This window comes from Macrosteles quadrilineatus, unplaced genomic scaffold, assembly GCF_028750875.1.
Source record: "Macrosteles quadrilineatus isolate MER2022 unplaced genomic scaffold, UCM_ALF_1.0 Scaffold_7__1_contigs__length_78375512, whole genome shotgun sequence".
NCBI lineage: Eukaryota > Metazoa > Arthropoda > Insecta > Hemiptera > Cicadellidae > Macrosteles > Macrosteles quadrilineatus.
In genome coordinates, this window is record NW_026542600.1 from 34,687,333 (window position 1) to 34,705,008 (window position 17,676).

The following is a 17,676-nucleotide window of genomic DNA, read 5'->3' on the forward strand; positions in this document are numbered from 1 at the left end:
GTTATGTAAGGAAAAACGTTTTTAATCTTACTTGGTTTGGATTTGCTTTCAAAACGTGTTCGGAAATAGTTGTGGTATTTGTAAATAACATTCAATGTAAACATATCAGTGACAGCTAGAAGAAATAATCTTGATTCGAACAGCTGTTCGTTATTTCATAGATGAATATGTGATAAACATTGAAAATACTTTACAAAAAATCGCAGCACAAAATTGGGTATTTAAGCGTCCGTCATTTCATTTACAAAGTTGTGACGCCATATTTTAATGGCTAAAGACAATCTCGCCAATCCAGTGAATACATTAAAATGATTTGTAACTTGATAGGTACTCTCGTTTTTCAGGAGAAGGCCGCGTAAAATGGCTCTTGGGCCGTGACAGACAGAAGTTTAGATGAGACTTGTTTCGGTTTATTTAATATATAAAATGTAAAAATAACCTAAAAGATTATGATTCTGAGCAATGTACAGACAAAACTCTAATTTTATTTATATAGATAATATAATTAATTGATTGTTGAATAAGATATTTTAGCGTAGTGACGAAAGTTGTTCTGAAAAGCTGTTGTACCAGAGAAACGCTTAATAAAGACAATTTTATCTATTTATTTATATCGTTTTAATTACCATTTTGCATTGCGCTAGATCTTAAGATTTAAAATTACACCTCGATCATAAAAATCGGTGAAGTAGTTCGGGTGAAAAAGGGCTGTTGCAGCCTATTTCATTAGGAAGATAGTTAATGTTAAACAAGACAATGACATATCACATGCTTAATACTAGATATTAGAGGACAATTACTAACCGAAGAGCCGTTGATTTACTTAAAACAGTCAATAAAATCAATTACAACAATGAATATTGGCCGATACATGACAGAGCTGACCACGGGGGGTAGATGTCCGGGGGTAGATTTCCGGGGGTAGATGTCTGGGGGTAGATGTCTGGGGGTAGATGTCTGGGGGTAGATGTCCGGGGGTAGATGTCCGGGGGTAGATTTCCAGTCACGGGCTGTTTCTCGACCGTGTATAGGCCCCGCCCCTCGTGACGTCAAAATGACGTAGGCGTTTTTTCATGGGGGTAAATATCCGGGGGTAGAAATCCGGCGACCCGACGCCAGCTGATGCAGTTGTTGAAAAGAAAATAAAGTTTTGTGGGCTGGATGAAGAAAGGAATCTAAAATTAAAACGGAGCCATTGCTACTACTACCAAATCCAGGGACAGCTCCACATAACTCAATAAAAATATTGTTGGTTTTTGGTGTGGACTAACAAAGGCATGTCCATAGAGAAAATCCTGAGGGACGACCAGTTTTGGGAAAACAAAATGGAAAAACCCCTGACTAATTTTTATTTCAAATGTGTATTGCCAGAGCTGATCGACCCAAGACACCCTCGGGGACGATCCCAATAAGGGATAGGTTTTGAAAAGTTTTGTCAACGAATAAAACTGATAAATTATTGTAATTATTTAATAATTTGTACATAAAGGTAAATTATAAATAATTAAAATAATTTTTTTTTATTTCAACTGTTGTTTTTATATTTCAAAATATTGTACCTACCATAACTGGGTTTACTTATGGTACAGTAATCTGTTTACAGCCAAAACCCAGTACTGTAACCTACTTTAAATATTTATTTAGTATATGGTTAAGCACGAGTGTCGCGGTGTTTTGTGGAGTGGAAGTTGCACTAGTGAGTTGCACTAGTGGCAATGATAAAACAGTGAGTATGCCAGTGCGCGTGGGTATGCGGTTCCTCTCCTGCACTCCTGCTGGGCGCCGCCGCCGCGCCGCTTTCTCATCCCCTCTCCCACTCACTCGGCCCCTCTCCCGCTCCCCTCCGTTGTGCAGCGCTCCAAGCGGCCGTTAGCTACATCGTGCTGAGATTTCCGACTCGATGTCCGGCGGACCCTTAAGAGTTGATAGTTAACATTAAAAACATTCATCTCTGATTTGGTTGCGAGAGTTAGAGTTGTAACCGTGCTGGTCAAAGCCTGATGGTAGTTAGTATACTTACTTGTATACTTGTGTTGATCCCACTAGTAGCTTTCCAGCCGTGGTCGTCAAAGTTGTTTAATTTTCAGGTAGGGCCTATCTTCCCTTAATAATAGTATTCACAGGTGTCAGGAATAATATTAAAGTATATTCCTGACGGTTCTGGGCAGGCGCTAAATCGCAAATAATATATTTGATTGAGTGTATTAGATATTATTTGCGTTGTACCAAGAGTTAGTTACATTACTAATAACTCTGAGGCCCGACAAACCTAGACTGCACGATTTAGCGTGCGTAGTTGGGAACACGTGGCCAGTAGGCTAGTAGCTAATATTATTAGCCTATTAACAGAAGCCCAGCTAAGTGATGTAATGTTGGTAGTAACAGTAGCAGTAGCAGTAGTAGGGTTGTTGTTGATTAATCATTTGATTATCTTAATTTAACCTGACCAGCTTGTTTAGTAATCCAACATGTTATCTTGGTAGCTTGGATAGCGGAGTACCGGCTATCAGATAATATATTTATTTAGTGTTTGGATCGTATTTAGTATTTATTTATCTGCTACTAAGTAGCTCAATAATTTAATAGTAGTGCAATTGATAGCTAGCTTTGCTTGCTTGGCTTGGTATTTATTGAGACCAGCTGTTAGAGGTGTAGTCACTCTGCTTATAGTGCACTTGTATTATTATATGGTATTATTATTGAGTAAATTGTCTGATTCTTAGCTTGGGCATTAGAGTGGTGTATTGGATTATAGTGGCCTAGTAGACCCCGCCTGGTGATAACGAGCGTTGTGGTTTTTATTGGCAAGTCATCGTGTAACTCACTGTGTTTTAGGCACTCTGGGCTTAACTATTGGATAGTTAGAACGAAGCCCGAGTTGCGTAATCAGCAACGACCCCCTAGGAGTGTGGAGAATCGGCGTAGGCCTGGTAGTGATTATTGCACGTTTGTTTTGGTGACTTGTTTTTGACTTGTTCACAGTATGCCCGTGTATGAGCCAGTCTTATACCGGTTAGACCCGGCTTTTGGCCTAGTGGTTTCCCTGACCTTATCGCCGACCCTGGAACTTTACCCAGCCATTGTAGGCTGAGCTATCCCCGGCAAACGTTTGCGACTGCACGCACTTGTAATATTTTTTTCCACTGCGGTTAGAGCGTCGCAATGGTCGGTATCAAATTATCTTCGATTCGGGCATGGTGGTTTGTAAGCAGAGTGCTATTAGCTGTTGTTGTTATTGTAATTGCATAAAAATAACAGTATTTTCTATCACTGGTAGCTACGGGCCGCCAGTTCTGGTTACGATAATGGTAATTCCCTGTGTTGTGAGGGAAACGCCACCGAGCGTCCTTACTCGTTATAATGGGGGCGAAAAGCGCCGAATTATCCACCCGGCCGTGGCGCAGGGATTTCTGAAGCGTCCGTCCATTTATTTTTTCTGGGCGAACCACCATTTATTTATTTGTTCTCAACGGCAAACACCATTTTTCAAACAATACATTATACAATTCAATACATTAGCAAGCATAAGCAATAACAAAAGTAATTCTAAGGCAGCATATTCGAGCAAAACAAACAGAGATGAAATAAAAATTAGAAGAATTGAGCAAAACTCGGGAATGAGCAATAAAAAAATACAAAATTAACAAAAGAAGAAGAAAAAAACCTAAAACAAGTGATAGGTAAGAAGAATAAACTACTTGAGAGAGAAAAATACCCCCGCCGCAGCAAACCTGCCGACTAAGCGAATTTCCATTTGTCTGAATTGATTTTCAGTTAAATATATTTTAATAACATTAGGTTTAACGAGTACCTAGGTTTGCTGCTACAAGGAAACTAATAAAGTGTTTTTTAGTAAAATATTGATAGCTTAGTACAAAATAAATAAATTTGCCAAGTTTGATCAAGATATATCCATCAACAAGCAAACTACAACATTTGACAATATTCTCCATAAGAATAACATGGGAATTTTAAATTTACAATTTTTTTAATTTTCTCCGTTACTAACAATCGAACAAAAATACTTTTATATACTAAATTATTTGTTTTTTTAAGCTCTTTAAAAGGTCTAAAGAGAAATCGGGAAATTTTGTGTTTTGAGGGTCAAAAGTGAGAAAAACCTATTTTTACCCCATAAAACCCCCCGTAAAGCCCCGTTCCCATGGTCCGATCATGCTGGTTCGCGAACTCATTCAAGTTTATCCCCCTTTACACCTTTAAACCAAATTTCATCAAAATCGGACAAAAATTACTCAAGTTATCGCGTTCACGGACGTATATATATATATATATATATATATATATATATATATATATATGTCTATATATATATATATACATATATAAAAATTTAACGAATGGTGTTTTTGGCCTCTGGGGACATCAAAATGAAAAAGTAAATCGGTCCCGGGTCTAGGTCTTACCGTGCCACCTACGGTAATAGCTACTTCCCTATAGGGAAATTCGCTTAAAGGCAAAACAAAGGTGCGTCAGTGTAATAACAAAGTAAACGAAACGAACAGATTACAATTATCAACCAAAACAACAATAGATAAACTCTTAAGTGGCAATAACAAAAGTAAAAATGTTAACAGGATAACAGGAACTATTCTGATATTGAAAACAGGGCATTAATAATGGCATTAATAAATTCTTATTGAGTCTTATTATTGGGGGAATACAATATTTACAAGATAACAATAATTTAGATATTGAAAAACAGAGAATAAAATATTAACAAAATAACAGGAACTTTGATATTGAATAACAGCGAATAAAATAATGAGAAAGAACAGTCAACAAGAAACAACACGCAAAAAGAGATAACAGCTAGCAATAAAGGCATAATGTACAAAACATACAACAAGTTTAAGTGATGAGCAAAATGATTAATAACTTGATACTTACTTACTTACTTACTTACTTACTTACTTACTTGATACTTGGTGATCTCCCACTGGTAGCGCAGCTGCGCCGTGGTCGTCAGTTTTTTTGGCCTATTTTTCTTTTAGATATTCTTCAACAGAATAATATGGCCTCTTCAATAGATATTCTTTAAATTTCCTCTTGAATTCATCTTGATCTTCAATGCTTTTTTTATTTGGAGGGATCAAGTTGTAGATTAAGCTTGATAAAAACATTGGTCAGTCCTTTACTAAACTTGAGTTGACTTGATTTAGATGAATGTTGTTTTTTTGCCTTGTTGAGTAATAACCAGCACAGATTAATTAGTAATACTGACCATGCATGCACTTAACTTTTTGTGGCCCATTAATGGCACCACCAAAATAGTAACTTTCACAATTTGCCCTCACTAAGCACAACAGCGACTCTTCTTTTGAACGGAGCAGTTGCACCGGAGAAGTCGACCCACGCACCAATCGGACCTCCCGTTCGCTCGTTCGCTGCAATCAGCATAGGCCACTGTAGTATGCAAAAAGCGTTGGTTGATAGTGTCGCTGGAAAGGAGTTCTGGGACGTGTTCCTCTGGGCACAACAAGATCAATATTGCGGAGAAGTTCAGGGCAGTCTATATATGCGCATTGATCAGTTTGAAAAGGAAAATAGCGTCAAAAGTCAAACGTCTTACTTAACCATTGACCATTTTGAAGGTGTTCGTGACGTCACCTACGTCCGGGCTAACCGCGGAACCAATTAATGACTTATTGACTTAAAATGACGTAGGCGTTTTTTCATAGGGGTAGAATTCCGATACCCCTATCTGAGATCTTAATCTCCACCATGGAATAAACAAACAACAAACTAAATTGGTGTGTTTGGATTTTATCATTGACTATATATTTTTATCCAGTGATTTTATCTTTATGTCCCCATGACTACCACCAACCTAGACTCGCTTTGGGGATGACACCTCACTCTCACTACACTTCACTTCGCTACAGTTGAGTTTAATCATTGACTATAGTTTTATTGAAGGCTTGGCTTACTAACTGCAGATCCAACTTCAATCCAATCCAATACAAAAAGGTTGTGGTTTGATTTGTTTGTTTATTTTGTACATTCAAAAAGTTGAAATTTATTTTATTAGCCTTCAAATAAAAACAAAAACAGTTTTAAAATTTGAAACTATGGGAACCATTACAGATTTATTAAACTCACGAATAATGGAATCGCAAGTAAGTAAACAACAAGTAACTTGTCATCATCATTACTTAATATAATGGCTACATTTTTATGTTTAGTTGACACAGGTCCATTTAAGGCCTAGGCCTAGTCTACATAATGCACCGTATAAGGTTTTGCCTGTTGACATGCTAGGCCTACTACAAAGTAGAAACACAAAATACCCCCGCCGCAGCAAACCTGCATACTAAGTTAAGTGAATTTCCATTTTCCTGATTTGATTTTTACTTAAATCTATTTAAATAACATTAGGTTTAATGAGTACCGTACCTAGGTTTGCTGCTACAGGGGGCAATGAAATGTGTGCTTTTTGTAAAAATTAGTCGTTTAGTAGGTATAAAATACACAGAAGATACCCGTCCGGTAACTGGACGTGGATTATTTTAGGCGTCTGGTAGTGACGTCACCGGGTTGTGACGTCACTTTTGTTTTTTATCAAATAAAAAAAATGAAATCTGAAATGAAAAATCTGAATGAAAAAATGAAAAATTAAATCTTTTGTTTTTAGCCATAACTGCATGGTTTGCTGTTTTGTTTGCTGTGAAGATTAATTAACCATTTTTCAGCATGGTTTGTAATGATGAACATTTCATTATTTATATGCATTGGTTTGTTTATTTTAGAATAGTTTGACGTTACCTATTGTATTTATTACTTAATGGTACAATAAATCTCTTGAATCTTGAATCTTGAATCTCTTGTGGGGGCCCGGAACACAACAATACGATGTTCAGCCATCGGTGTTCATGGTGTAGTGGATAGAGTGCTCGGCTGATATGCAAGTGGTCCCTGGTTCAAATCTCATTGGTAACTTTACCTTTGTCAAAGATTTTGCTAATGAATGCCATTTCTTCTTAACATTACATTTTTTGTTAGAGTTTTTGGCATTTATAATTTTATTTTTTGAACAGAATTTAACCTTCATTTGATTTTTTCATTATCAGCAAGTTTGGTTGGTTAGGTTAGGTTATGACAGTAACTGGATGCCTAACCCACGTCCGGTTACGGGACGTGCATCCTCTGCATATAAAATATATAAATGTGACAAGATTGATCAAAATTATATGTAGGCCTATGAGCAAGCAATCTACAACAGTTTAAGTTACTTAATTCGCCATAAGTGTAAGAATAACATGGGAATTTTAAGTTTGCATCTTTTTGAATTATTTCCGTTCTGCTAACCAATAGGCCCAACCATACAAAAACAATATAGAATACTAAATTATTTATTTTTTAAGCTCTTCAAAACAGTTAGGTCTAGACCTAAAAGAGAAATTAGAAAAATTTTGGTTGTGAGGGTTGAAAGTGGGAAAGCCCAATTCTTATCCCCCATAAAACCCTGTTCCCATGGTCTAATCATGCTGGTTAACAAAATTATTCAAGTTTATCCCATCCTACACCTTCAAGCCGAATCTCATCAAAATCGGACAAAAATTAAGTAAGTTATCGCGATCACGGACACATAATATAAGTTATAAATCTTACCATTTCGAACTAATAGTGTTTTCGGCTCTGGGGACATAAACATGAAAAATCAAATCAGTCCTGCGTTTAGGTCTTACTGAGCCACCGATGGTAATAATAGCCAGTTCCCTAAGGTAATTCGCTAAAAAAAAAAAAAAAAAAAAAACAGTTACAGCCCAACTGTGGGAAGATAATGTACCTTAGTTTATAATAATCTAGTTGCACATTATTTAGTAACATCAATTAATTTTCACCATTAGGCCTACAATTTTTAAGACACAGTTAACAAGCGTGCATGCGATTCTTCAACGTAAAAACTGCATTAACTTAAGGATGTTGCCAAGCCTACTGATGGACAGGGGAAATTGTGGGACTCTTGGAGAATGGCATTGGTGCACAGACGAATAGCGCAGCTAGCTTGACTGATTAAATCAGAGCCGACCTAGTCCCAGTGTGTCAGCCACAAATGGGCTTTTTGCACTTCCGCATCAGAGCCTGTCACACTAGAGAGGCCCCTCTAAGCTGATAGGCCTACAACTGAATGAACCATTTTTTACGATTAAATCAGCGAATAAACCTAGGAGGTAGGACACTAGCTAATAAATAATTACATTCTTTAATTATTACATTAAGAGGGCTGCAGACTAGATTTGTTTACTTTGAGTCAGGTAAAAAATGTTACCTTCAGGTGTCAGGTCAAAATCAGGTTGGATCTAAATCGGTTTGCCTTGGAAAGTGTTGATTTTTAATAGAGAATACCGATTTTTGAGCCGAGTTGAGCCTGTCTACAAGCTTGAAAGACCTAGCACCTTTGTATGGACTTTCAATAATTCACATCAATCTTCTTTGCAAGTGTAGAACTCATTTGCCTTTCTAACTTAATTTTTTTTTTTCAGGATAAAAAATTGTATTTGGGAGCAGTGATTCACTCACAAAATCAGAATCAAGTTACAATCATACCTAAAGCAGTTCTTGTTGTTATTGATGGCAAGGTTTGTAACAATAATTGTATATTGTTATTGCTATTGTCTAGACCTATAGTTAGGATATTTATTGGTTATCAAATCAAATATCCCTTTATTGCCAGTTAACATATTTACATGCTTGGCTTGCGTCACAGTTTATAAATAAAATACATAATAAGCAATGACATAGATACACATTAATGCAGAAACATCATTACAAAAATAATACAACATATTTATGATGAACTGTAGTTTACATAGGCCTAATCTTTTACACTATAGGTAAAAACTATTTCCTGAAAGAAATAATTTTAGTTTACGTTTGAAATCCCTAATATCACTAACCGACTTAAGTTTGTCAGGCAGTGAGTTAAATGGCATGGTGGCATTATAAAAAACGAGGTTTTTGAAAAAGGAGGTTTTGTGGTATTGAATGTTCAATTTGGATTTTTCTCTAATGTTGCAACTGGATTGGGGAATCGACGGTTCAAAAAAACTATTGTTTTCTTAAAAAAATGTTGAAAGGTATTGAGAGTATAAATGCAGGGAAAAGTAAGAAGTCAATTTGACGAAAGCTGATCTATAAGACCCTCTCCGGCAAATGCCAGCAATGACCCGTACAGCCTCCTTCTGGAGCGCAAAGATGTGCTTTGTTTTAGATATTTCAGATCCCCAGAAAGTGACGGCGTATGACAAATAGGGGGAAAACACCACATAGTAAGCAGCTAAAAGGACTGTTTTGTCTGTGAAAGGAGCAAAGCGACGTAACACAAAGATGCCGGAAATCACCTTTCGGTCAACGTTGTCAGTTTGACATGAGAACTTTAGGTTTTCGTCAATGTTAAGCCCTACAAATTTCAAATAGGTCTTAGAAGATACTATGGTGTCGTCAATCCAAACACTGAGATCAGTGCGATGTCTTGACGGTATGCTGAAGTCCACCAAAGTGGTCTTGCCATTATTTATGACAAGATCATTGCCAAGAAACCAATGGACAACATTTTTAGACTCAAGAAAAGTAGCAACTTCCATGGCACCGTGGTTGGGTTTATCAACAACAATTGACGCGTCATCGGCAAACAAACACAAATGGGCATCTGAAACACTATTTCTGATGTCATTTATGTATAAGATGAATAAATTAGGTCCCAATATTGAACCCTGTGGCACTCCAGCTTTGACCAGCAAAACATCGGAATCACACTTTTTCAGAATGTTTTTGTCAATAAATGGCAATTGGACGACTTGTCTCTGTCCCCTATGATTCCCGCAGGGGGCTCACGCTTGTGTGGGTACGTGGCCTAGCGACCATGCGGACCATAGCTCTTGCCATCCCAGAGGGGAGGTAATTGCCCGGTGTTTGAACCGGCACTTCAGGTAGGCCACAGTTATGGACGACTGGGCAAGCCAGCCTCTTTGGGTTGTACCCAAAGGGAGAGTTCCCAGTGACATTTCCTCCATTCAGGGTGGTGGGGTGTTCAGCTCTGCGAGACTTCGGTCTCCCACCTGCCTGTGGCTGTGGTTGTGACTTGAGCTCTTCGGGCTCGTCCTGCCTGTTGTGTACGACTGACATTTTGTGAGGCATATCCTCGGCTCTGGAAGTAGGGGAACTCTAGGGGAACGTAACTTTCCGCAGTATGAGGGCAACGGCTGGGCGCACTCCATCAGCCAATCCCTGTCTCTGAGTCTGGAAGGTATGGTTATCTAGAGTGTGGGGGGTTCTCCCTGGAACCTCAATTGGGCAAAGGGTGTCGCCACCTTTGGTGGATAGGTTCATCCGGGTGGGACCCACTTCTATTCCTGCCTCCTTTTGGGAAACCCTAATGGCCTGGCAGTGATGTTGGGCTTGATGGGCAAACGAAGTAGATCGGGTGCTGGGTTCAAGCCCGCTGGGGGTGTTCAGGGATCTATCGCCTTGGTCACCTCTGGTTTCCCAGCAACTGGGTAAGGCCTCGATCGGGTAGTGGTGTAAATAGGTGGTTGGGGTTCCCCCCATCAGCTTGCTGGTGGTCCCCTTCTTCCTGGCTTTGATGGCGGGTTCTGCCTGTCAGGGATTGGATAGGTCCCGAGTGTTGCTTGCACTAAATGCGTCAGGGCATTCCACTATGGTCCTTCTGGGTTTCGTACCTGGGGGAACCCAGGTGGAGTGACGCATAAACAAGTAGCCGGTATCCCTGGTTAGGATTGAGGGGCAACCCTCTCTCCGAAGGGTTGCTTCGGCAGCCGGTGAGCCTGATGACCTTAAGTCATCCTCCCATGGTGTGCCAAAGGTCGGTGCATATGCTTCGGCCTACATCATGGGGCCCTGGTATGTTTAAATACAGGTACCGGGTTTGCAGTCAGGGAGCTTCTGGCTCTTATGACAAAACGAAATGGAAATGGAATGTCCGCTATGATAAGAAGACAGCCACTGATTAGCCATATCTCGTATTCCAATGTTGTCAAGTTTTTCAAGCAAAAGATCATGCAAAACCATGGCACCATCCTACAAGGATGAAGGCGAAAAGCGTTTCATTGGGTTGAAGGCGAAAAGGCCTTCAGCAGATCGAAGAAGACTCCAGAAGCAGCTCCACCCTTATCCAATGCATTTACAACTCTATCGATGATCGAAAACATTGCATTGACTCGTAAAACCACCTTTGACGAATCCAAACTGATTAGGACACAATACTCTGTTAAGGTTTATGAAATTCATAAATCTGCTCAAAAAGGCCTTCTCAAAAACTTTTGTCGATGTTATAGAAATGGGTCTGTAATTTTCAATATTATATAACTACAGTATACTGCGCGAAAGGAAATTCATTTAATACTTTGAGGAGTTTTAAATATATAAATACATAAAACTAGGGACAGTACAAAATTTTTGAGTGAAAACATTCAATTAATTATGAATCCCATTATATTTTCAACACTCTTCTCAGTCACTACAATATTCCAATATCAGCTGTTGAAAACGCAGACGACAATACAGAGACCACGTCGGTCTGTCATAACCTGAACCTGATTCTGTTTACTTCCAGTCCTGCCGACGGCAATGTACACTCGTGAAGTGGATCTTTTGTAAATCCTGACGATGGTGGAGTTAAAGAACCACCAAAAAATATGTAGCAAGTAAAATTCAACACTGGTATATTAAGGACTGTCTGACAAGGTGCGTTTTTACCATTCTTAGAAGCAGTCTTAATTACGAACGGAAAAATGTTGTTGGTGTTGATAGTGAGCAACTTAGAAACACTTTTTCGGGTTGCTTATACAAAATTATTCATTCATTATGACGGCTAGAAAAAAAAAAAATATCCCCCCCCAAAATCCCTTCAAAAAAAGCCCCCCCCCCAAAAAAAATTCCTGTACCCCGCTCTGGGCACCCCTGCACTGCTAAAGTCTGATATTTAGGGCCTATGACAATTCTTTTACTACATAAAGACCTACTTCTCTAAAATTTCTTAGCTTTTTTGTTTTTCTGTTTTTACTTTTAACCAACATCCAATCATCATTAACACATTTTTGATTGTTAAAGGGCTAAACCTTAGGATATTGCTCCTTAAAACTACTTGCACATATTATTTCTCTGTTAATATTACATTCATTGACAACTTCCTTAGTACTAACGGTCACATTTTGTATAGAATGTAAATTTGAGAAGGATTGAAACCATCCCAGGAAGGGTTGTAAAGCCTGGGGGCAACAATAGTAGTGAAATATGAGTTTTGCGTGCATGATTACGTTTATACCACACTCAAACCAGTTATTCTGTTGGAAGCAGTTTACATACATAACATTCTCAGGGGGGATATCAAGACAAGTTGCTACAGAGCAGGCTAAAACTACATTTGAGCCTACAACAGAATCAAAGTGGTAAGCAAAGCGCTGTTTTTTGTCGATGAAAATCAAAGACCAGTAGGCCTATGTACCTCCACCTCCACTTGTTTCATCATATTTGTCGTTTACAGCTGCAAATATGTAATTACAAGATTGGTAAGAATGAGATTCTACAACATCTGCAGTTACATAATTGTTTTTTTATCTTTACTAAAAAAGAATCAGCCGGGCTAAGGAAGAAACACTGGTCCTTGTTACAATTACTATTTTTCATTGTCTTAAAATATCCATCGATTACTTACGTCATCATTACCCAACCCATTTATCTTTTGACATTTTCTAGAGCTCAGCAAGTTCCTGTTTAGCTAGCTCATACTTAAGGTTTAAACTTTCTATTTGTTTTTGTTTATTTACAATTTCATAATTAAACTGGTCTAATTTCTTTTGCATATTATTAGGTTTTGTTTTGCAAGAGTTGCTTTCAGCAGTGACTGAAGAAATGTCCAAGTCCCGTTGACGCAGAGTTGCCTGTAGAGTCTCGATGCAATCGTTGAGAGGGAGAATCTCAACTTCAGTTTGATCTTTAATGAATTACTTTCATAAATTAGTTCTTTCGTTAGGGCCTACTTAACGATACCATTTTAATGATTAAGGTTAATGGCAAAAAATATCACAGACTAAGCAATCTATGTATTAACTTGTTTGGTTTGAAAATCTTCATAGAGTATGTATTTATTTTCTTCGTGTAAGCCTCATGTATCTTTTTAGGCCTAGTAATTATTATTTTTCTCACTGGTTTGTTTCTTCCTGGTTTAGTTCTCTTATGATTTCCTCATGCTAGAGGTACTAATCTGTTGTTTTTGGAAACAAATTCAGTTTCATGCAAGTATTTTTTTTACTTTTAGATTCTAACTTTTCAAAACTCAATTTAAATATTAACTGTTCGTTGCCATGATCAAACAGCAAAGCAGCTTAGAAATTTAAGACTTATTTATTACATTTAATACATCCTATGGATTTGCATTTAAAAATTTTGAATACAATATTCAAGCTTTTTTCTGTAAAAGGTGTAATTTTATTCAAAGAGTAGTTACCAAAACGCTCGCTGAATAGTGTTATGCTACCTTTCTTCACATTAAGATTAAATTCCTAATCAGAAGCCCTAATCAGACGGGATTTTTGAGGGTTTACTCATACAGTGTGTAGGCATAATTTTTATCTTCTTGTCTTCGAATTATTATCTTTTGCTGTAGCCTAATACAGCCACATGTTTAGCAGTTAAAAATTGTAAGCTAAGTAAATTAATTGTAAAAAAATATTCTAAGCTCAATATGTAAGTAACAATTTTCCTACTGTTTCCATGGGAATAATCCAATAAAGTGGACTTTGAAAGCTCGGGCGTTGGAATGCTGAGACATGTTATTGATCGAAATGAACAGAATTATTTTCAGACACTTATATAGAACAATTTCCTAAGTTTCACCACAGCTTTTGATGGACCAAACCAGTAATGCATAATGGACATACATTTAGACACGTATACCTATATTAAATCACAGAAAATATTTGGTTTGCTACAAGTATATATTCAAGAAGATATAAGAATAGTAATTTTTTGCTCTATTAAGGGTCTTTTTTGGACTAGGCCTACTTTTAAATTAACCATGTGCCTTCTAATTCTGTGGAACATTTAAATTATTTTCAGGTTGCAGCTCTAGAGCCCTTAATGGAAAATAGTCAAATGGGAGATATAATTTCTAGATTTGAACCAAACATGATTACCAAATTGCATGACACACAATTTATAATTCCAGGTAAATCAATAGAGTTTATTCCTTGTAATTAGAGATCTGTCAAAACCAAAATTTATTCTTTATCGATAGTGATACCAATAACTGGGAAATTGATTCCCTATATCGGTACCATTGATGGCATGATATACCGGTCAGCCTGTGAACTAATTAAGCGCTAGGGGGTTAGCAACAGAGTTAATACGCTAATTGTAAATATGTTTGTGTTTATTTGTAACTTTTATATCAATATGAAAAAATGAGATAAGTGTAGTTTATTTCACAAATAATGCAAGTAGTTCAATAATTCAAATTTAATAATTTAATTTAATTTAATTAATTTAATAATTCAAAATAATGATAATATAATTCCAAATAAATAGCATTTCATTTTGTTATGTTTTTAGGGATTGCCCGTTTTAACTGACCTTTTGAGTTATCCGACCTAGGTCCGGTCCTATTAGGGTCAGTGAAGAGACCCTGTACTGTGCAGGGAGAGTCTACTGTATTAACGCTTTGTTGCCAGCTATTTATTTATATATGTGTCCGTTAGCGCGATAACTCGAGCAAAAAACATCCAATTTTTATGAAATTTGGTACAAACGTGTAAACCTACGTTTATTCGAACATTCAGCATGATGTTGTTCGATGACCGAGTTGTTCGATCATTCAGCATGATCGGACTATGGGAAGAGGGGTTTATGGGGGGTTTTATGGGGTAAAAATAGGTTTTCCCATTTTTGACCGTAAAAACATAAAATTTAGCAACTTCTTTCCAAACCATTTTATAGAGCTTAAAAAAACAAATAATTAAGTATATTGAAGCGTTATTATGCGCCTAATGGCTACGGAGAAAATTCAAAAAATGTTACAGTTATGTTTATGTTTTTAATGTCATGAATAATTTGTGATTTTTTGTGAATTTTTAATAATTTATTTTTCTTTATTGTTTAGGTGAAGTGGTATAACATTATTATCTTATTATGTGTAGATGTGTAATACCATAGTATAACGTCAATTTAAAGAAGAAAATTTTTTCAAACTTTGTCCTTCCCCATTGCAAACGCAAAGCTTGAGTATAACTGCAATAAGCATTTTAAACTTATATGCCAACCCCGTACGAAGGACGGGTACACTGCTAGTAGGGAATAAATGTAACATTTTTAAGGAGACATTTTAGTGTAAATCCAATCAGGCAAATGGAAATTTGCTTAGTCTGCAGGTTTGCTGGTGGAAATTCGCTTAGTCTGCAGGTTTGCTGCGACGGGGGTATTTATACAGTTATTGCAGTGTTGCAGAAAAATGGCTCTAACTTTTTATTTGTTAAGGGGATTTTAATTTTTTTTTGTTTAGTTGTAAATGAAATTGTCTACTAAATGATAGAAAAATATAATTGTAACAAAATATTTTTGAAAAAACAAAAAATCAAAATTATTTATGGTAAAAAATATTAATTTTCACTTTGACTTGCAATAACTACATTCCAAAAAAATATTTCATTGCATTCAGTGTTATTTCCTGAAAGTACATGCAGTTTTTAGTATTTTTTCTCAATTTCAAGGTCATACCTTGAAAAAATAAGCTGGTGATGCAGATTTATATTTTCGTCCGCAAAATCGTAGATTTGCGTATTGATGCAGTCTACACCAAACAAATTCACTAAATCACTGCTCATTTCATCAAGAAGTTATGTTTTTGAAGAAAATACTTGAATAAAAACTAAAAACACCTTTCTTATGAAAAAAAAAACCCACTAGGCCCTAAAACTAATATTAAAAAATAATATATTTTTCCCTAAACCTTGTATTGTCTGAAGCACACTGGGCGTACTCCTTTCTGGCAACGGAGACTACTGTGTAGACTGTAGGCTGTGTAGACAGTTCTTGATTAGTTCCTTTTCCCTCCTGCTGACAAACTAAGTTGACTGCATACACAACAGTTCCTTTCTTTTCTGTCAGGAAGAGTTTCCAAACCAAATCACTTTCAACTCGATGATTTCCTCCTGCAAGATGATCTGGTACATTTCTTCGCTCGTGCCATTCTTTTGGCAATTCCTCTATAATCTGTAATGTGAACTGAAGTCTGTTGATATCGTTGCCTGTATATTGTTTTCCTATAAAAGGTATAAATTCAAAATCATTCTTCCAAATATATTGAAAACTACTTTTTTCCAATACTTTAATGTAGTACATCTCTCGTCTAAATAAACGTACAGCATCTGATCCGAGTGATCAATGCCACCCATGTAAGAATTTATAAAGGTCAATCATTTCTGGATTTTCTTTGAACTTATGATCTTTGCGCTGATACATTCTTTGACCAACCTCAAACTTTTCTTTCACGGCATCTGGAATTCCTTGTCTGTTTCTTCTTATTGTACCAGTTATGTAGGTCAATTAATATGTAAGTAATCAGCCAGTGGGATAGACATAAAAAAATTATCAACAAACAGGGAAAATCCCTCATTTAAGTACGGTCCGAGCTGTAAAAGTTGTATCACTACTTTGTAGGCTAGGCCATGTTCAGGTTTCCCAACTTCTGTTTTACCTTTATAACAACAAAAACCCAGACAATATTTACTGAAACTGTCACACAGCATCCACAACTTTATCCCCCCCCCTGTGGTGGTGCTTATTGGGTAGATGGGTCTACTGCGTCAGCTTGGATCGACTTTTAGTGCCGATGAGACTTTGTAGCGGTCCCAGTAGCTCAGCATAGGGGGTGGGGGGTTTGACCAAAATTTCAAACTAATTTCTTCAAAATTCAATAGCCTAATATTTCTTTATGAGTTTTTTTTATATTTTTTTGTATTTTTCTTTGTATGCTTTTTTTTGTTTTTGTTTTAAGAGGGCACCACCTTGATTTCAAAGCAGGGTAGGAGGGTTATAACAAGGAAAAAACCCATATATGATATAAAAATAGTGAAGGTGAGATATCACTTGACAACCAATATGAATAAAAATTCTATGAAATAAAACAAGTCTAGGATGATTCTAATCACTAAACACTAGCAAGAGTGATAACACACTTAAATATTCTACCAAATAAAACCCTTTATCAAAATAGTTTAATGAAATTCCAAATTATTTACTGGTAGATAAGTTGATAAAAATTGGGATAGAAAGATTATTTAAAGTTTTGTGAACTATGAGGAATCAAGATATGTAAATGGCTAGATAATGAAAACACTTAAAATATGCAAACTTGGATTTATTACAATCAAAAATAGTAGAGTATCAAAGATTTTTTTTTTTCTTCAATGAATTAGATTGAATAGAATAAACACTTGATAATTAGGCCTAAGCAATGAACTTACACTAACAGAGGTACATATTCAGAATACCTTGGCCGGCCAGAAATTCCTGGAAAGATTATATCAGATAGACACACACACTTAGGCTACAACTATACAAACACATAATAAATGGTGAACTGACAACTCCTGAAAATGTGAATCAATATAAATTTATACACATATAATACAATACTTAACC

General features: G+C 36.6%; 1 protein-coding gene across 1 annotated transcript in view; it reads left to right on the top strand.

Moving 5' to 3' along the window:
- The first annotated feature begins 6,032 nt into the window (after positions 1 to 6,032).
- The window catches only part of LOC128998506 (guanine deaminase), a 51,937-nt gene continuing 40,293 nt past the window's right edge, over positions 6,033 to 17,676 (top strand). Inside the window, exons 1-3 of the mRNA XM_054424670.1 lie at positions 6,033 to 6,137; positions 8,505 to 8,600; positions 14,098 to 14,206. Coding sequence (XP_054280645.1) covers positions 6,090 to 6,137; positions 8,505 to 8,600; positions 14,098 to 14,206 — 253 coding nt within the window. The 5' untranslated portion in view covers positions 6,033 to 6,089. The remainder of the gene's footprint in view (positions 6,138 to 8,504; positions 8,601 to 14,097; positions 14,207 to 17,676) is intronic.